General features: G+C 39.7%; 2 protein-coding genes across 2 annotated transcripts; one reads left to right on the top strand and one right to left on the bottom strand.

Moving 5' to 3' along the window:
• The first annotated feature begins 3,528 nt into the window (after positions 1-3,528).
• On the top strand, positions 3,529-13,768 carry LOC129261235 (uncharacterized). The gene is made up of 2 exons (XM_054899296.2): positions 3,529-3,882; positions 9,179-13,768. Exons 1-2 carry the CDS (start codon positions 3,529-3,531, stop codon positions 10,190-10,192), a joined length of 1,368 nt encoding a protein of 455 aa, XP_054755271.2. The 3' UTR covers positions 10,193-13,768.
• A 669-nt stretch (positions 13,769-14,437) lies between these two features.
• Positions 14,438-17,811, bottom strand: LOC135158125 (uncharacterized). The gene is made up of 2 exons (XM_064115423.1): positions 17,551-17,811; positions 14,438-16,713 (listed from the first exon to the last, which is right to left on the bottom strand). The coding sequence occupies exons 1-2, from the start codon at positions 17,762-17,764 to the stop codon at positions 15,479-15,481; spliced, it is 1,449 nt and encodes a 482-aa protein (XP_063971493.1). The 5' UTR covers positions 17,765-17,811; the 3' UTR covers positions 14,438-15,478.
• Positions 17,812-22,008: the final 4,197 nt, after the last annotated feature.

Here is a 22,008-nt window from a genome sequence, read left to right as displayed (position 1 = left end):
AGTTTGCATGCCGACTGGGATGTACATATAAGTGTGTGATCAAGCAAAACTTTAAAAATGTCATAATTTAATATCTTTGCATCAGATTTTGATGAAATTTTCAGTGTTACGCTTGTTGGGTTTTTCTCTTTTTATTCAAATCAACTTTGTGGGGGTGGACTTGTCCTTTTATATCGTTTTCAAGTAATTGTGTCAGGAGAAAACAAAAAATGAAATTCTTTTATCAATTCTGTCCATATGCTGCATGGTTCATCGTTCTTGCAGGAGGCAAACAATAAATTTATATAAGAAAGACTTATTTTATTTACTTTCAGATAAAAATTGTGCTAAGGAGAGATTAAGGTTATGTGTAAGGCAGGGTGGTGGTAATGGTATGTTGGTTAAGGTTGTTTATGAAGAAAGTCAAGTGATTGCTTGCTTGTGCAGGAGGATATACTTCACGAAACTTGTTGTAGGGTATAATGCAAAATTATTATAATAGAATTTAATTGAGAGAAAAGTATTTGGCACGTTAAGATGCACAATAATGTACATGTGATGGAAGCAAATGAGAAATGAAAGGAGTAAAGGTAGCTACATGTGTCAATGAGAGAATGGCCAGTGGTGTTATAGCATAAATCTTTGTTTAAAAGTTATTTTATTTTAGGAAATTTAGTCCGTTCAGTTTGAAAGTATAGAGAGAGGACCATGGACCACTGACCATGGAAAAAAGTCCCCCCCCCAAAAAAAAAAAAAAAAAAAAAAAAATTATAACCAAGGAAAAAAAAGATAGGTGAAACACATTTTTTCAGAATATTATGTCAAATCTATCACAAAATTGGATATTTGATACTAACATTTTGGATATTTTTCCTTGCTCGCAATTTTTTATTTTACCCGATACGCCATATATTTAGCCCCCTCAAAATTTTGGGCTTAATACGTACGCCACTGATATTTCCCCAATTTCAAATATATTATTATGATTGGGTGGAATACCCTTTACACTTATCCAGGGTTGATAAGTCTTTATTTTTCTGATAATGAAATTGTGTTTCCTTTAAGGAAAAAAATACTGCAAGCATGGTGAATAGCTTGACCCCCCCCCCCTCCAAAGCAAACTGGAGTATATAGGTTAAGGTTGGGAATAATGCGATTGCAAGAGTGACCAGTGAGTGTGGAGGAGCTACTAATGAGTATCTCAGCTCCTTTTAGAGATGTTGGTAGAACTGACGTATAGAATAGGGAGGGGGGGGGGGCTTGGGGCTTTTGCCCCCCAAAAAAAATAAAAAATAAAATAAAATAAAAATAAAAATTCACGACCAAGAAAAAGATAAAAGAAATGAGGGTGAAATAGAATATTTTTTTGATATGAAAATCTAACACAAACTAGGATTTTAATGTCAATTTTAAAAAAATTTGGCTCGCTTAATAAAAAAAAAAAATCAATTTATCGAGATACACCATATAAAAAGACAAGAATAAATAAATGAATTGAAAATATTACTTCGAATGGAAAAGTCAATTCTGAGGGAAAGGAAAAGAGGCACGTTTGTGGACGCGAGATCACATCAAGGTCATGTCGCTTCGCCCCACGCGACGCTGGCCCCACCATTTACCAAGTACATAACCCAAACAAAGATTCAATTCCATATTTCCATTTTCTATCAAAGCTAGCTCCGGGCAAAGTTCCACCGGACTTCGATAAGGTAGGTAGGATTATACAATCAGATTGGTTATGATTTAATTCAAACAAATGTGCACTTGATCTAGATGTAATTGGCGTGTAACGTTATATTTATTTTTCCGTAGATCTAAGTAACTTCCTCAGGCCTAAAACGCAGTTACGGCACGCTATTATAGGCCTAGATCCACGTCTAACTGCACTGTAATACGATGGCGATCGATCTGGACTTCATATTAGACCAAAAAGGCACAAAAAAAAAAAAAATTGGTCTCTGTCATTGTTCCGCTGGACTCCGTTGCCTCCACTAACCAATTGAGAAATAAGAAATTGAAATAAAATGTGTAAAACCCCCTCGAAAAAGCCGGCTGCTGCAGCTGTCTAAAAAGGTTAAAACTTCATCACGTTGCAGTGCACCTACCGCACGGTACCGTACATTGACGGAGTTTGAACTTCTCGATACGGTACGATGCTGCAGGCGCAGTCGAGCTAGCTCGCACGCAGGCAGCGCTAACGTTAGTCCGAACCTAAGTTGGTAAATATTAACAAATAAGTAATGACAATGTTCGTTGTCAACACCTCATTGCTAAGAAATTCAAGTTCATGCTGCTGATACATGATTTTGGGGTTGAGTTCTGCTTCCTAACTCATGTGATGCAATGGCGACATTTCATATGGCCCTAGGCCTAGCAGACGAAACTCTCAAATACGGCACTGAGCATGCTCAGTACTGCTTTATTACACTGAGCATGCTCAGTGCAGTGTTATAATAGTATGCTAGCTTCAGTCCATGATTTAATCCATGGACTAAAGTTATCACCGGGGTATAACTCAGCCGTGGGTTAAATTTAGCACCGGGTGCTAAAGTTAGTCCATGGATTACTTAGTCCACCGTTTGTGAATAGCGCGGTGGACTAACTTTATACCCCGGTATTAGTTAACCCCCGACTAAATTTAACCCCGGTATAACTTTAGTCGACCTTTGTGAATTCGGGCCAATAGGTATATAACTAAACAATTGATGGAAAATGAAAAAATTTGAGATTTAAACATAAGAACGAGACACTCTATTCATGTTTTGTAAATCATGAAAAGGATGAGTAATATGGAGTCTTTCTACATTAATGAAGCGAGCACAAAGCGCGAGCAGAATTTTTTGATATTGTGATCTTAAACTGGATGATTTAAATAGAGAACAAGTTGAATATCTGAACAAACATGCGCGCACGTGTTTCAGATTTAGACCTAGAATCTAGGCATTCTACACATCTTTTATCATGAAAAATCAAAGCGAGCGCGAAGTGCGAGCTTAAACTATTTGATATTCCGATCTGAAAAAAAAGTCAATTTCAGCTCTATATTTCAAGCACTTTGTAGGAAAAGAGTGAGGTGGATATGGATCGCACTTCATAAAGAGCTGATATTTTTTACTATTATTTGAGTTTTTACATAGGAGCGGGACATCCTTACGACATGTCATCATATGAAAATGATGACTATCTTCATATTCTTCTTGCTAAGTGCGAGATTAAACAAAAGGGACAATTTAATCATTAAATTAATATCTTATTTATTAATGCCTAATGAGGGCGAGAAAATCTGATGATATTTTGGCCTGAAAACTGGACATTTCAAGCACTAATGTAATTATGAATAGGATGCATCAGTTAAAATATTTCTTAACCATTAATGCGAGCGCAAATCGCGAGCCAAAAGCTTGGCTCGCTGAAAATCAATGTTGAGACATACATAACTCGCCAATCAAATCTGATACGTTTTGACAATCAATAGAGGGTTCCCGTTGACGTCATAATCCCCATAGTAACGCTGCGCGTCGCCATGTTGGAGGACAATCCAGTTTCAACATGGCGGCTAGTCTGGTAAACACACGTGAACGATACCCACCATCTACATATTTCAACGGTCTTGACGAGGCTTCAAAAGCACGATATGAAGAGAAAATATCTTTCATCGGTGGTGTCGACCCTTACTCACTTCCAAAGAGAAGTTGGAGTGAAGATCCTGACATTTTCCCAGCAATTTCGTACGCCGACATTGTCAATTTTGTGTTGTTCTCGCCAAGCCCGTACACACTCGAAGACATGCGATCATACAAAAGCTTGGAAGCGTACAACCAGTTTGTGAACGGCTGGGTGAGGGACGTTTCTGCGTATTCTACTCCAAATACGGAAAAGCAGCTGATTATTGTGTATGGACGGGTAAGAAATGTTTATTTTGACTTTAATTAATGAGAAATGATTATGATATCAGTCAAGCTTCGAGTATCAAAATTTCTTCGCGTCGTGCGCGGCCATGCCAGCCGTGGCGTGGCTGTGGGCTGTGGCCGCGGACGCTGCCCGCTAGCCGCTTCGCCTCGCTTCGGTTCCAGTGCAGTGGCAGCGCACTGGAACCGATAGTACAAGAAGAAGTTTGTGTGTGTTTGGCAAACGTTGGGTCTTCTACACAGGCAGTGTGACACCAAAAATTACAATTATCACACAGAAGGGCTGCCTGCTGGATCATTATTTCTAACAAAATCCTCAGACTCTGGCTAGTCTGAGGCTGAGCCTGACCTAGACCAAAAGCTTCGGTCTCTGTTATGTTGGTTGTTCAGCTGAACTCCGTTGGCTTCACTCACCAAATACAGAGACCGAAGTTCTAGCGCGATCTGTACAGGGGACTCAATGGCCATATGTTTATGTACTTAAGATCGGATAAAACGGGGAAGTGAATTGGCGCGACAGCCGAGGTAAGTCACTGTTTTTGTTCCTTTTAACTTGATTTTTCTCCGTTTTTTGGCAATTAATGCCAAGAGGGAATATTAATTTGCATTTTGGTCGCGTTAATTTTCAAAATTTTTATTAATTAAAGACAAAAATTGAAGAGCCCCGACGGGGGGATTTTGCATTGCAAGTCCCCTAATGGTGGCTGCACGCTAGCGAGCCGTCTGTGTACGAGGAGAAATTAAAAAGAAAAAAAAAAAAGTTAAAAAACTCCTCGAAACAGACGGCTGCCAGCTGTCTAAGCCTGACCCACTCATTCAATGAACAAGGTTATGATATAACCTTGTTCTCAGTTATATCTCCATGTGTGGCAAAATAAGGATGGCAATGTTTGGCTTATTTTCTCTTTTTCTTTGGGACAAATGCTTGATTTTTTTACACTGACAGTTTCCATTACACCTATACGTCATAAAACTTGGCCCGTAAGTAAATTTGATTCTTTAACTCTTTAAGAGCCATTGGCAGCTATTTGTGCCCTTAGGCCTCTAATGCCATTGGCACGTATACGTGCCCAAGTAACTTTTTTTTGTTTAACCAATTTTACAGCCAGAAAATCAACACCATGTTCTGTGTTTTTTATGTTGTTATACTGGCAAGGAATTCACAATTCATTTTATCATATAAAAAATAGTGGTTTACATAGACATTGTTTGAGTAAAATTGTATTTTTGCATCATTATTTTGAAGAGTTGATTTCGGATATTGCCACGATCTGAATCAAAATTTCCCCTATAGACACCTGTGATATAACGGTTGTGTGTAGCAATACACGTACTTCTATGGGCAGAGCAAAGGCAAATGTGCGGAGACATTCAGCTCGGAATTGACCAATGACCGAGCGGTACGATGTTCCCCACCCAACGCTACTCGCCCATTCGCTATTGTCACATGAATATTCATGAGCTATCGATCGGGTCTTTTGCAGGCCGGTATGGTAGTATTCTTGTGTCAAGGCTTTTTTCTGCCTGCAAATGTGCACGATTTGTGGAAGATTTTTTTTTGTTGGGGGGGGGGGCGGGGGAAAGGTCTTATCCTTTGTTTTGAGCATTCTCAAAAAAATGTTCTCGCTATGAATATATGAGTAAAGAAGGCTGTCATTTCCAACTCTCGTCTGCGCACTACAATCATCACACAGACCGACCTGTTAGTTGCTGCATTGACTTCACTATCAAGGATATTTTAAAACGACTTTAGAGAGTAGAAATGAAAATGATGACGATAACGGGTTGAATATTAAATTTCTTAAGGCTTGGTCACACCGCCCGAGCGTTGCTGGAGCGGTAGGGAGAGAGGGCCGAATTTCGCTCACAAAATTGGTGAATCGAAAAAAACAATCGAAATCGAAAATGGTGAAAAGTAGCGAGCGGTGATGATTTTTACTCTCCGCTCCAACAACGCTCGGGCGGTGTGACCAGGCCTTTATATATTGTACATCATGTTATCTGAACAAATTATTCTTTTTTTTTACTACGGATAGTGCTACGAGCTGGGGAGACCCTGGGTGGATGCCGGATTTTTATGTAGGGGGGGGGGGGCTAATTGTTTTCTTTTTACCTGGGTCACCCACAAAAAAGTAAAATGTAAAAAGAAATAAATATCGGAACCTTTGAAAGTATTGAATAGTCAAATCAAAAGACGAGCGTGAGCCCCGATTTCTAAGAACATCCTGTGCTAAATTGCTCTCCTAGATAATAGGTCAGGAGGGAGCGCGGATTAAAGATTCCTCGTGAAAGAGAGTCTGGGCATCTATTGTTCATGACTTGGTGTTATGAACAAAAGAATGTAGTCGCGGATAATGTTAACAGGTGGCTACATTGGTCAGACCAGTAATACAGAACAAATAGGCCTATGTTCTTCTTTGAAAATTTGTATTGATTTTTTGTTTGTAACTGATCTGCATTTCCTCTTCTTTGATTCACGAAAAGTAAACGTTTTTTTTTCTTGCGTTTTTGTACTTTGCCAAGAACGCCCATATCATTTTGTGGGATTTTACACCCCAAACTTATTAGTAGTGAATCTGTCCGATCCCTCTTTATCTATATTTTGATATATCATATTTAAATTTATATTTTGTCTCCTTCTGACTGGCAATAACTTTGTTTGTTACACTACGAATAAAAAAAAACAAGGGGTCTTATTTTGAAGACTACACGAATGAAAGTTTACGGTTGGCCACACTTTGAAGATACAGGGTTCTGATAGTGTTCGCGCGGGGATCACAGCTGTTCTGTGATTGGTCACTTGATCGAAGACAATGCCCTTTTTTGGAAAAGAATGCTTTCAATTGTGTGTGTATTCTTCAGAGGAAGCAACTTAAATAGCCAAAATAGTATTTCATTCAAAAGAGCATTATTTTTGTTATTTCTGTTCGTTCAATTTCATCAATATCTATGTCATTTTAAAGGGTACACATTGAACTTTTATTTTATCTTCTTAATTTCTTGGTATCTCTACAATTCATCAGGTTACTTGCTCGTTGAAATGTTCATGAAATTATAATTTCTAGGTTTTACTTATTGAAAAAAAAATCAATGTAAAATATTACATTTTTTCTCATTTTTTAAAAACGCGAATTAGAAAGATAATAACACGATCATAAAGTCCATGAACCATGCATGATTTCATGTGTAGAATGTTTCATTATACAATGTACGGGTAAAGAGTTATGACCGCTTTAAAATCAGTCTCTGGTTACGTTTCGGTCAACTTAGGATTCCCTCGAATACCCCTGGCAGTCAAGGGGTATTCGTACTGGCACAGTAAGAGTTAAATTATTTTTTTCTTAATTAAAAATAGAGATAAAAAAAAGGAAAATTTTCTTGCCATATTATTTTCCACCAATAGAGGGCGTACACAAAAATATGCAAAAAATTCAAGTTTTTGAGCGCTCTAGTGAATACAAAAATTAATCCCAAGTTACTAAAGAAAATAAATTGCAACGGTACGGAAATTAGTAATTTGGTCACAAAAGTGATATTTTAATCATTTTTTAAAGTGTGTGCTCTGTACAGCATTGGCATGCCATAGTCCAACCTGTAGATTCCCCACAGGCAGGGTGGTTGCAGTGAACAAGTGGCCTGACCCAAGAATAAGATATCGGGTGAATGAATCAATGTGACTGAAACTAAGTGAGAGAGCACATGTAGATCTGATGGATTCAGTTAATTGCTATTTTAAAATGTACTGAGTATGACTGATGATTTTAAATTTGATGTTGATCGAGGAGAGGGGCTAATACCCCATCTAGGCCTAGGCTAATGTAGTATGGTAGGGGGTCCTAAAACTAAAAGTAGAGCTACGCACCACCCCAATGCGCATGCAATTTCAATTGCAAAATGCGCACTGTGTGGAATTACCGGTAGGAAGTTGGACATTCGATATTCAAACTGTGAAGTTGGTTTGATATTCAGGTTCGATATTCAAACACGTGTGAAGTTGAACCAATATTCGATATTCGATATTAAAAAATTAGGGGTCTTGAAAGCTAACTAGTAGGGGCTTCAACAGGTGCAGCACGTCTCGGGCAACCACAACAACACTGGCCTACCAGCAGGAAGTTGGTTGGATGTTCGATATTCGATATTCAAACTGTGAAGTTGGTTTGATATTCAGGTTCGATATTCAAACGCGTGTAAAGTTGGATAAATATTCGATATTCAAAAGTTAGAGGTTATGAAAACTAAATAGGGGGTTTAACAGGTACAGCACGTCTCGGGCAACCATAAAAACACTGGCTTGCCCTAGTACGAGGACATTTAGGGGACAAACGTCATTGAATAAAAGGGCATAATTTTTTTTTTTTTTCGAGGGGTCCCCAGTAATATCCCGACGGCCTAGCCAATATCCAAACTTGTAGAACTCGACTCGGACAATCAGATAAACACTAGCTTGACCCGGCGCATGCACATTTAGGGGGCTCAAATTAACAAAAAGGGAATAAAAGGCTATTTAGAACATTTTTTAATTAAAAAAACATATTTTTTCAAGGGGCCCCCAGGGATATCCCGACGGCCTAGCCAGGGTAACCACCTATCCTAACTTGTAGAACTCGACTCGGACAATCAGATAAACACTAACTTGACCCGGCGCATGCACATTTAGGGGGCTCAAATTAACAAAGAGGGAATAAAGGGCTATTTAGAACATTTTTTAATTAAAAAAACATTTTTTTTCAAGGGGCCCCCAGGGATATCCCGACGGCCTAGCCAGGGTAACCACCTATCCTAACTTGTAGAACTCAACTCGGGCAATCAGATAAACACTAGCTTGACCCGACGCATGCACATTTAGGGGGCTCAAATTAACAAAATTAAAGGGAATAAAGGGCTATTTAGATTATTTTTTAATTAAAAAAACATATTTTTTCAAGGGGCCCCCAGGGATATCCCGACGGCCTAGCCAGGGTAACCACCTATCCTAACATGTAGAACTCTTTATACTTTATTTTAATTTTAAAATGCGATAAATAGCCCATAACTCTAAAATATCCTCGGTCAGACCCTCTATCTAATGAAATTGTCAATTGTCAAGATCTAAAGAAGCTCCCAAATACTTGTGAGACAGGCGTCATCAAACGTTATAGAATTCCAGCATATATTTAATTTTTTTAGTCAAAAGAAAATTATTACTTGTAGCCTTACATGTAGTACAATCCATGCACACCATATGATTGTTTCAATTTTAAGTCATGCTAATGTATATTGTCTCATTTTGTCTGCTTATTTTTATCCAGGTGATGCATTCTCAACGGTTGCGTGAAACACCACTGAAACCGTGGATCGTTGCTGAGAAAGATGGGAAGGTGATAGCAGCCCACTGTGACTGCATGGCGGGTCTGGGTGAAACCTGTACACATGTATGTGCCGTCTTGTTTTACCTGGAAACGAAGGTGAGAATCAGGGACTCCAAAACTGTGACACAGGAGGCAGCATATTGGAAAATGCCAAGTGCAAGGAGAGAAGTACAGTATATGCCTGTCCATAAGATAGATTTCACATCAGCACAATCACAAAAACGTAAATTGGATGATTTTGTGCATGATAGTCGGGTGAGAGGCCCAAGTCACTGCCATACTGTACAACCTGCAGCTCCGCAACCAACAGTTGACGAAATAAATGACTTATTTACTGCGCTGAACACATGTGGTAAAAAATCTGTGGTTTTGAGTGTGTTGCCTGGTCACTGCCAGGCATTCAAGCCTGCTGATACGCAAGTGCCTTCACTGATGGAGCTGTACAAACCTGAGTTTGCCGAGTTGACGTTTAATGATCTTTTGGAAAAGTCCACAGATGTCGATGTAAGTTTAACACAAAGCCAAGCTGATTATGTCGAGCAGCGTACAAGAAAGCAGGCTGCAAGCAAGTGTTGGTTTCAGCACAGGGCCGGGAGGATAACTGCATCCAAAATGAAAAGTGCTTGCAGGACCAATCCTGACCAGCCATCACTGTCCCTTATCAAAAGCATATGTTATCCTGGCAAAAATTTCCAGACACAGGCCACCACATACGGATGCGAACATGAGGAGAAGGCAAGACAAGCATACATTGCAGAGATGCAGTACACACATGAAAACTTCTCACTGCATGAGTCGGGATTGGTAATCAATCCCAAGTACCCACATCTTGGCGCTTCACCTGATGGGGTTGTCAGCTGCGACTGTTGTGGCACGGGAGTCGTAGAAGTAAAGTGCCCTTTCTGCGCAAAAGAAAAGACGGTAGAAGAATATATAGCGATGGAAAAAAGTTAATGTCTGAAAAAAACAGACAGTGGTGTTCACCTCAAATCAGACCACCAGTATATGTACCAGATCCAGGCCCAACTACTTTCATGCAATGCAGAATTTGCTGATTTCGTCGTTTGGACACCAGAGGACACCCACATCGAGAGAATCGGACCCAACAAGGACATGTGGGAAGAAATTGTTGACAAGACGACACAGCTATTTCGAAAAGCCATTCTTCCCGAACTTCTTGCAAAGTTCTATAGCAAGGATGACACTATCGGTGGCAAGTCAAGTGAATGTGACACATTTTGTTATTGTAGAAAGGGAGAGAAGGAAGGAGATATGGTTGCATGTGATGGGAAGTCATGCAAAATCTTGTGGTTCCATCTGAGATGTTTGAAAATAAGGGATGTGCCACATGGTAAATGGTACTGCCCAGACTGCAGAAAAATGCCAGAAAACAGGAGAGGCAAGCATAAGAAGCAAAACCTTACAAAATACAGTGGCAGTCAGCAATCTTTGAGTACAATTAACGCTCGAATTTACACAACAGAACAATAGAGTGAACAAGCCAGAACAATAATTGCTGACTGGGTCTGTAGGTGTTGAGTTGAGTGAGCTCCTGCTAAAAAAAGTGCCGCTCATTAGAGAATCCTTATTATTATAGGTTTTCCCGTCCAATTTCATCAGAGATGCATTTATATTAATGAATGGGTGTTCAAGTTCGAACGATTTTTGTCAACTCTCTCCATCCACGGTTCATATTAATTTATTTAGCATTCAATTCCGTTTGTTTTCCCCCCTCTATTTATTTTTCTTTTCAAGTGCACATTCTGTTAATATTTCATTATAATACATATTTGGAATTTGTTACAGGCCACCTATTGTGTAAACATTTGTTACTACAATTCAGAAATTCTGGTTTTGTAATAATGTTTTGTATTTTAATCATTTTATATAGTACTCTGTAAATCATTCTGTATCTGCTTGCTTGAGATTACGATGATGAATAAATACCATTATTTCATTATTATTATCATTATTACGGAACTTTAAAGTGCCATCGACTTGATGACTTGGCGAGATAATTTATCTTGCCATGTCGATATAATGTCCTTATATAGGGCTTTCATACATGCAGGTCCTTCACTCTGGAACTCTCTTCCTCGTGTTATCCGTGACACCAAGTCTGTAGAATTATTTAAAAAAAAACTGAAAACATACTTGTACAATGCTGCATACACATGATTAACCAATATCATTTTTCACCTCTTTATACGCTACTTTTTCTCACTCTTCACTTTTTCACATGTGCGCCTTGAGCATTATATTTTTATTGGATTTGGCGCCTTATAAATTGCATCTATTATTATTATTATTATTATTGTGTCGACGTAAGTCGACATGGCGAGATACGTCATCTTGCTAAGTCGATTTTAAAAGGTTATATGTCAACATGGCAATATATGAATTGTCCAAGGCCCGGCGAGAATCCAGATATCTCGTCATGTTGATATATAACATTTTATAAATCAACTTGACAAGATAACATATCTCGCATGTTGACATATAACTTTTTTGTAAGTCGACTTGACGAGACAACATATCTCGCCCTGTTGACATAATAAGGCTATTCATGGCAAGATATAATATCTCGGAATGTCAACATAATAAGCTTATTATGTCGACACAGCAAGATAAAGTATCTCTCCATGTCTCCAAGTCGATGGTACTTTAAAGGCTCTGTACATTATACTTGTAAGATTGTGGATGAAATATGTATTTTTTGGTATAGGCCTAATTCTGTCATGAATGAGTGGCAAACAAGCTTTCTGCTTCAATAACGGTAATTTCAAACAAAATCAAAGTTATTTCAAAACAGGTGGATAATAAAAATAGCATAAGCAACAACAAAACACTGCCCATATCCTGTAAATGTTTGCATATTCATTCATTCGAATTCCTTAACATTCGTAAAGATGGTGCCGGTGCGAATTTGAGAAAACACTCCTTGTGGCTATTTAATTTGATCGCTCTTTGCACGCTTACGTGAAAAACCCATGAAATCACATGCCATTAAACCCAATTTGATTAAACTTTTTAAGTTTTTGAATGTTGATCTCATTGGCCATTCACATTCGTTCCAAATTGAATGATTACATCTGATGATTACATTTTGACTAAATTGGACGGGAAACTTATATTATGTTTTTGCTTAACAGGATAAAGAAGGAAATGTTAGGGACATTCATTATGATAAATCCTGTTTGTAGTTCTGAATACATTTATTATACTGGAATAAACCATTCCGAACTGCAGGCCTACTAGTGCATTGATGATGCTTGTAAGTTTCAAGTAGTGATAATTGATAGTATTTGCAACTGTTACCTAATGTTGAAATTACTTCACTATGCAATTGGTGATTATTGTTGTTTTTTTGTTGCTATTTTTTCTAGAAATTGCATAAATATGAAATGGTCAAGGACTCAAGGGCCAATGTTTTGTTATAGAAATGTAAACACTGCTACCTACTCTCCAATACTAACGTTATAACATCATTGTTTACACTTGGTATGCAATTTTTCTGTCTTGTCCAGATGTCTGTGGTACAGTACTTTGTGACAGATACATGTAAATATTGTACTTTTGGACCAAAACTATGGGTTGTAGTGGCCACTTTAATGTGTTTAAAGTGATGTACAGAGTGCAGGGAAAATATGTCTACAGTGTATCATGTCATAAAATACAACATAGTTTTATACAGTTCCAAACTTCACTTTTTCCTTTACTTAGTTCACAACAGCCTTGTGTGAAATTTTAGCAGTGTGGTACAAAGGTACCATAGCTTAATGCTATGTTTACTGCATTGTCATTTGACATCAGTTTAGAATAATGATGGTGGTACTGTTATTCACTAAATCACTTTTTGTTGCAAAAGTGCACACAAAAAACATTTTTGTGTGCAGTGTTTAATGACAAATTTTCTTGTCAAAATTATGGAAATTCTTGGTGAGTGGAATCACTGGTGATTTCATGTTCAATGTTGGAGCCTGGTTTTCTCTGAACATGACACTATTCATGGATGTAGCTCGTTGCATGATAACTAAAGTGAAGATGATGTTAAAGAGAAATTCCAGTAGTTGCAGTAAACACTGATTTCATGAGAAAGTCTGTAAAACCAGGCTCAATTGTCAGTATATCATCGAGGATCTAGATCTGGTACAGTTACATAAACTGAACTTTGTGAAATCTTGAAATCTACGCTGAAAAATGTTCAGACTGAACTTCCCCAACACAGATAAGTGCACGTGGGACAGTGTATAATTATTGCTTTGAGCGTCGGGGCCCGACGCTTATACCCGAATCCTGTGCTTATTTGCTGATTTCTCAGCAATTACACAATTTCTTCCAGAATCCTTTGGCACATGCGTTTCATTTATACAAACAGACACTTTGGTGGTCATTTCATTGGATTCTGTACGAACTCATTTTGATATCATTACCAAAACTAGCATTTACTTTTAAGTTTGGCCTATAGTTTCACCTTTCCACCTTTCATGTAACAACACAAAAGATTTTGCAGTCATAACAGCTACCCCACTGAGCGTGAAATCAGTTCATGCTGCTTGCAGATTTTGCAGAATATAATATAATATAATAATATATTGAAATCAGAAATATATAATAATATAATAATATATTGAAATCAGAAAATAAAATCTGAATGAATAAAATTTTGCCGAGTAGTAAAATGTCAAAATTGTGTACATGCATGTGTTCAACTGTACGGTTGTATGTGTGTGTGACTGACTGCATGTGTCAGTGCCATGGCTGTGTGCATGATTGCAATTCTCTGTGCATGTCTGTGAGTGTTGTGTAATTGCAATTCATTATGTATTGGTATGTTTGGGTGTATGATTGCAATTCTGTGTGTATGTTTCTGTATGATAGCAATTCTGTGTGCATGTGTGATTACGATTCTGTGTGCACATGTCTGTACGAGTGAGTGTATGTGTGTGAGCATGATTGGGCTGGAATTCTTCCTGCTGCCCACAGTCCTACCACCTCTGTCCCATTCCTCCTCACACTACCTCTCCCCCCCCCCCCCTCCTTAGGGCCCCCTCCTTACAATACCTCCCCGGACTCATCCTCACACCATCTCCTCCAAGCCTCCTTCCCAGTGTCACCTCTCCCATGCCCCCTCCCCCTCACACCTTGGGACAGATTTATACCACATCTCTCTTGCTTGCACGAGAAACAAACATTACCAATTCTAATTCAAATTCAATTTGGTTTTTATTAAATATGTACTCATCAAAAAGTCTGAAGACTAACAATGTGAGTTTATAAATAAAATACAGCTGTACAAAAAATATAAGAAATAATTTAAACAGATAACATGTCATGACCATTTATAAATAATTACACACAGGTTTCAAAAGCATTAATATCAATATAAAATAACAATATGCACTTTAAATATCATTATAAAATAACATCAATAAAGTTGATTAAAAAATAAAATTAATATTGCACAGTACTCTATGAGAACATACATTATGATTAACAAATTTAATTGCCGTTTTTATTACATGTACAGTACAATTGTACATGTATACTTTGTTTGATTACAAAGATAACACACATATTTGAAGCACTTGAATAATTTTCAGTACTTGTCCACTTATGTTCAGTGTAATCTCAAAACAGCAGCAACAGTACTACTAATATCTTTGTATGTATCAATTAGTACATTACTCTGTTGGTGAATGAGAATAAATATGGTGGTATTAAATAGTCTTACCACGGAGATGCCCATTTAGATAAGACTAGAATCTGATGTGATCTTAACATGTTGCTGATGGATCAGCCCAAACAATTAAAAAAATTAAATAACAAAAAATGTTACACTTACACATAAAAAAGGAGTTTACAATGTACATGTAGTTGAAAGTGTCCAACCTCTTGTAAGACTTCAGATATATCAAGCAGGAGCATGTGTTCACAAGTTTACAGAATAAATTGGTAATACAAATAGTGAGAAAACAAATATCCATGGGCATCTGTTGAGTAAACATGCCACTAAACATTTGTATTTGTTCATAATGTTTACAATTTTCAAAGGTGAGTGGTTTCAATCAAAATCCAGGACAATAAAACATTGATTCCACTTGCCTGGCCAGAAAAGCAGGAATCAAATAAAAGATGTAAGACCTTCATTATAAAGCCACAAAAAAAACTGAACAAATGATCACTATAAAATAAATTGAACCATCATCTCAGTTCAAGGGGGCATGTTGAAAGACCTGTTTAATTGAATGACACAACAGATGGACACATGTTTATAAGTGCACAACAAACAACTACAATTTTGTCCAAAGTTACTTTTTGTCCATTTGCATTTGAACAAATAACGTAGTCAATGGGTATTGTGGTAGAAAGAATTGCATACTTTTGGCGTAGTGATCCAATAACACGCTCAACGTGTATGCGTACATTGGCAATTCGTCTTGTTTGCTCAACATCAATTGCACTCAGCTGTTTTTTACCCTTCGTGAATGCTGGGTAAATTACCTTAGCTCCAGTTAATGCCACACTATCGTCAATGTTGAATCCCCTATCTGCTAATACAACATCTCCCGGGTCTAGTTTGCGTAAAAAGTCAGAATGTTCAGTTAGGTATTTGTCACTAACTCTTCCACCCCATCCTTTAGAAATGTAAGAAATAAGACCTTGAGGTGTGATACCAATCATGTACTTCACCGTATTGTTATGTTTATATGATGACCAAGTAGAGGCACGTGCTCCTAAATTTGACGGTCTTTCCAAAAAAATCTCAAAACAATCTACAATGACTGTAACTGTTTTTCCAAAGTGAGTTATGAAACTCAAGGGCATTGTTTCACGTAAGTGTTCTCTTTCCGGCCAAACAATGAGAGGTTTTAGTCGTATATACATGATATCTATCATCGTGAGGAATATTCTTGACACAGTAGTTTTTGTTACACCAAATCGATGTCCAATATCAATGACTGACAGTCGAAGACGTAGCTTCATCAGGACCAGTATTAAATGCTGGAATTTAGTGAGGGTGATGCCGGTAGGTATGAAGGCCTCTAAGTACTTGAACAAAACAAGCAGTACAGAAAAACTAACAAGTCCAGTATAATATTTAACTCTTTCATCTTCACCCTCAAAGAACTGCTGGTCGTACATGCTCTTTGACAATTCAGCTTTCAGCATCCTGTTTTCATCCAGTAGTCTTTGTAATTCAGATGTGGTACTTTCAATTGTAGAACCTTCGAGGGATGTCTGACTTGCTGTTCCAGGACATTCATCAATACTGTTGTTCACTTCATCACTAGACTGAAGAAGAAGAAGTGCTTGAGCTGCATTGCTCTCAACTTTCTTTGTCTGTCTGGTTTGTGCTCGTTTGTACCTGCCAGAATCACGTTCAACTTTATCAGGTGTAACTTTATTATGGCCAAGCTTCAAACTCGGTACCCAATCTGGATTGGTCCTGTCATACAGATATGCTGGCTTTCCTGCAATTATGAAGAAAACATAAAAAATAATAATTATAATTTAAAATACTTATATCTTCCTGTAGTACAGCTATGATAAACATGAATATTTAGCCTACACTAAACCCCAAGTATTGTTTCCTGCCCACAATAAAGTATTACATTTTTTATTTATTTATTATTTTTTCTTTTTATTTATTTAATATTTTTTTTTTTTTTTTTTTTTTTTGGGGGGGGGAGCTTGATTTATCCTTGAGGTTGTCTGATACAGGCACCACGGAACAATTTTCAAAGTGGGAAGGGGGGGAGGTGACCATGCAAAAAAAAATTAAATGATTATCTGTTAACATATTTCAGGTTTAAAGTTTGTTGTTGTTGCGCATCTCGTTTTATTAGAATCGCGTGTGCCCAGACAAGGGCGCTGCGCAAAGTTGGGCCTTGGGGCACCTTACCATACACTATTTTGGAAGAAAGTGGGAAGGGGGGTGGCCTCAGCCCCCCCCCCCCAGTTCCGTGGCCCTGGGATACAGCTAGTCAGCTAATGTACAATCTGTTGTCAACAGTGTTGATAAAGCTGATGACAAGTCGAGGTTTACAGTTACACTGACAGTAACAGTCACATCGGCCGTAATTGCCACGGAACCCCGCGTGAACTGCCGCCGGACCCGACGGCGGTACTCCCTCCCCGTCACCGCCAACATTAAACCGGTGAAAAAACCAGCGGACGTTGCATTTCTCATATTTATAACAAAGCTACCTAACATCTAGACGATAAAAGTATATAATTCTGACTAAATATATTAGATCTATTCTTAGTCCTTCACATGCAACGTTATTGGAGAGACATTTTCTACATACCGCTGACGAAATGATCTGAACAGACACGTATGTACGGCAAGCTTGTATCTTTGATGTCACGAGAAATCTGTGCAAGCCACTTTCCTCGCCTTTCCTTCGAGAGTTCAAAAGTTTCCTCTCCTTCTCTTGTCACAATAGCTGGCAAACGGAAAAGGGACTTTTTGTCTCTGTAAGCCCTATTTCCACATTTGTACATAGCACAAAAGTTTGGCATGATATACAACTTTACATGCTCGTAGTACCGGTATGTACAGTATATGGTGTACATCGCGCTGTTGCATAACGCGTCATAGCTAGCTGTAGGGTCATCGACCGGGCGTTTGTCCTCCAAGATGGACGCCCGTCGCGCAGTGACGTCACACGGGAACCCTCTATACTTGAAATGGGATATTTTCAAAACAAAATGGAATACACGAAAATAATAGGTACTTGATAAATCGAAATTTGCGAGCGCGTAGCGCGAGCAGAAAATGTTAATATTCAGGCCAAACAGCTGTCATTTTTAGAAAGCACTCTTTAAAAAATCAGTTTTTAAATCAAACAAAATAACGAAAGTTCGATTTACGAGGTGAAATGTGTAATGTGAAATGGTGAAATGTGATATTGTGTAATGCCCATCCAGGAGGGCCCCTCGGGCCCTCCTGGATCGGCCTATGGGACCAGGGGCTTAAAAATTTGAAAATTAAAAAATAAAAGAAGGTTTTCACCCATTTAAAATGTAAGGTCATTTTAATAGTTCTAAATACATGTATTATTTCGAATGTGAATTATGTATTTTTCTCCATCATAAAAGACCAAAATAGTAGGGGGGAGATTTGATATTGTGTCTCCCCTACTATTTTTGGTAGGGGGGACACGTCCCCCCTGTCCCCCTGTGATTTCCGCCCATGGCGCCCCCTAGTTCAAACATCAATGTGGTGCCCCTAGTTCGAACATCAATTCGGCGCCCCCCCCCCCCCTAGTTCGAGTATCAATTCGGCGCCCTTACATGTAGGTCCAACATCAATTTGGCGCCCCTAGTTCGAACATCAATTCGACGCCCCCCCCCCCCCAGTTCGAGTATAGATTCGGCGCCCCTACATGTAGGTCCAACATCAATTTGGCGCCCCTAGTTCGAATATCAATTCGGCGCCCCTACATGTAGGTCGATCATCAATTCGCCCCCCCCCCCCCATTCGCACATCAATTCGGCCCCCAGTTCGAACATCATTTTGGCATCCCTTCGAACTCAATTTGCCTTCCCTTTTTTGAATATCATTTCGCCCCCCCCCCCTAGCTCGAGTATCAATTTGGCGCCCCCCCCCCCTAGTTCGAACATCAATTCGGCGCCCCCCTAGTTTGAGTATCAATTTGGCGCCCCCCTAGCTAGAACATCGATTCGCCCCCCCCCCCCTTCAGTTCGAGTATCAATTTGGCGCCCCCAGTTCGAACATCATTTTAACATCCCTTCGAACTCAATGTGCCTTCCCTAGTTCGAATATGATTTGCCCCCCCCCTAGCTCGAGTATCAAATTGGCGCCCCCCTAGTTCGAACATCAATTCGGCGCCCCCTAGTTTGAGTATCGATTTGGCGCCCCCCCCCCCCTAGCTCTAACATCGATTCGGTCCCCCCCCCCCCCCAGTTCGAGTATCAATTTGGCGCCCCAGTTCGAACATCATTTTAACATCCCTTCGAACATCATTTCGGCGCCCATGCATGTAGGTCCAGCATCAATTTGGCGCCCCTAGTTCGAATATTAATTCGGCGCCCCTACATGTAGGTCGTTCATCAATTCGGCCCCCAGTTCGAACATCATTTTGGCATCCCTTCGAACTCAATGTGCCTTCCCTAGTTCGAATATAATTTGCCCCCCCTAGCTCGAGTATCAAATTGGCGCCCCCCTAGTTCGAACATCAATTCGGCGCCCCCTAGTTTGAGTATCGATTTGGCGCCCCCCCCCCCTAGCTCTAACATCGATTCGGTCCCCCCCCCCCCCCCAGTTCGAGTATCAATTTGGCGCCCCAGTTCGAACATCATTTTAACATCCCTTCGAACATCATTTCGGCGCCCTCCTAGATCGAATATCAATTCGGCGCCCCTACATGTAGGTCCAACATCAATTTGGCGCCCCATAGTTCGAGTATCAATTTGGCGCCCCCTAGTTCAAACATCAATCCTGAGCCCCCCTAGTTCGAGTATCAATCTGACGCCCCCAGTTCGAACATCATTTTAACATCTCTTCGAACATCATTTCGGCGCCCTCCTAGTTCGAATATCAATTCGGCGCCCCTACATGTAGGTCCAACATCAATTTGGCGCTCCTAGTTCGAATATCATTTCGCCCCCCCCCCTCCTAGCTCGAGTATCAATTGGCGCCCCCTAGTTCGAACATCAATTTGGCGCCCCTTTTCTTCTTTTCTTTCCCCTTTCTCTCTCTTTTTTCTTCTCTTCTTTCTTCCCTCTTCCTCTCTCTTCCCCTCTCTTCTTTCCCCTCTTCCTCTTTTTTCTCCCCCTCCCCCTGCCTTTTCTTCTCTTCCTTCCCCCTCTTCCTCTTTTTTTTTATTTCCCCTCTTCTTCTCCTGTTTTCTTCTTTTATTTCCCCCCCTTTTTTTCTTTTCTTTCCCCTCTCTTTTTTCTCTTCTTTCCTCCCCTTCCTCTCTCTCCTTTTCTTTCCCCTCTTCCTCTTTTTGCTCCCCTCCCTTTTCTTCTCTTCCTTTCCCCTTTTCTTTTCTCCCCCTTATCTCTTTTTTCCTTCTTCTTTCTTCCCTCTTCCTCTCTCTCCTTTTCCTTTTCCCCTCTTCCTCCCCCCTCTTCTTCCCCCCCTCCCCCTCCCTTTTTCTTCTCTTCCTTCCCCCTCTTCCTCTTTTTTATCTTTCTTTCCTCTCTTCTTCTCCTTTTTTCTTTCCCCTCTTCTTTTTCTTCTTTTCTTTCCCCTCTCTTTTTTCTTCTCTTCTTTCCTCCCTCCTTTTCTTTTCCCCTCTTCCTCTTTTTCTACCCCCTCTCCCTCCCCTCCCTTTTCTTCTCTTCCTCTTTTTTCTCCTTTTCTTTCCTCTTTTTCCTCTCTCTCTCTTTTTTTCTCCTTTCCCTCTCTTTTCCCTTCTCTTTCTTTCCCCTTTTCCTCTCCCTTTTCCTTCCCTTCCTTCCCCCTCTTCCCTTTTTCTTCTTTTCTGTCCCCTTTTCCTCTCTCTTTTTTCTCCTCTTCTTCCTTCCCCCTTTTCCTCTCTTTTCCCCTCTTCTTTTCCCCTTTCTCTCTCTTCTCTTCTTTCCTCCTTCCTCTTTTTTTTCCTTCTTTTTTTTCCTCCTCTTCCCCTCTCTCCTTTCCTCTTTTCTCTCCCCCTTTTCCTCTTTCTTTTTTCTTCCCTTCTTCCCCCTCTTCCTTTCTTCTTTTTCTTTGTTTCTCTCCCCTCTTCCCCTCTTTTTCCTCTTTCTTTCCTCTTTTTTTTGGCCGAAGGGGGGGGGGGGGCAAGGCCCCCTCGGCCCCCCCACCCATGGGTCCGCGCCTGCATGTATATAGATGGTTTGAATAAAAATGAATAAAACGACTGTTTTCGATCGACTCGCCGTACGGCCGCCGTATGACAAATGTGACCAATGTATTATGAACCACTGGTCAGGAGCAATGGGTTGTAATTACATATCTCCATATACATGACCAGTGGACTGAACTCTTCATGGCCTTTTACTAGTATGCCTACACACACGAGTATATCGATATAGTAGGCTTATACAGTTCATGGTGTCATACAGTGATGTAGACCTTACACCATATAGCTATATGCTTACACACACTCCGGCCTCACACACACACACAAGTAAATACAATTCCGCCAGGCCTACTGCATACATAGAAAGGACAGTGCAACCAACGTGGATAATGTACTGTACTAGTCTATGAATTCAGACACAATTTACCCAAAGACGGTTTACATAACATTTTAGTGAGAGTACAGTGCATTTCCAAAACATAAACAGGATGTATAATCTTGGAATTTCCTTTGTATGTAAGGGTTTCTTTCTGTTGGTTTCACTGCCCTTTTTTCTCTTGATTCATCAGAATCATAATAAAACTTTTTTTCATCAATCTGAAACAACATATGAGCCGAGACTAAAACGCGGGAAGTCGGAGAATATGACCGAAAAAGAATGTTTTTTTTCCCCAACTCTGTGCTGTACGTAGTGTTCATTCTGAAATCACTTTTCTAAATTGTTCCCGTGTTGTATTGGAAGTTAGACTTAGACAATATGGGATGTACTCGCAAGCCCCAGCCCCCGCCAGCCAAGGCAAGAGCAAGGAAGGTAGGAAAACAGAATGGTGTTGTGTGTTGTGCATGTGAGGAACGTACTGATCGATGATCCTAATGTCGATACGCGATCAAGGCTTTTTCTGCTCTGCCGTTCACCGATCAGTGACAAGGCAATGTAGCGGACTACATTATCGTTCTTGCGTAGCACACTCACGGCAGCGGTGGTGGTGTGTC

The sequence above is a fragment of the Lytechinus pictus genome, unplaced genomic scaffold (genome assembly GCF_037042905.1).
Source record: "Lytechinus pictus isolate F3 Inbred unplaced genomic scaffold, Lp3.0 scaffold_38, whole genome shotgun sequence".
Lineage (NCBI taxonomy): Eukaryota > Metazoa > Echinodermata > Echinoidea > Temnopleuroida > Toxopneustidae > Lytechinus > Lytechinus pictus.
Note: the sequence above shows the minus strand (reverse complement) of the source record. Positions and strands in the feature narration are given on the sequence as shown.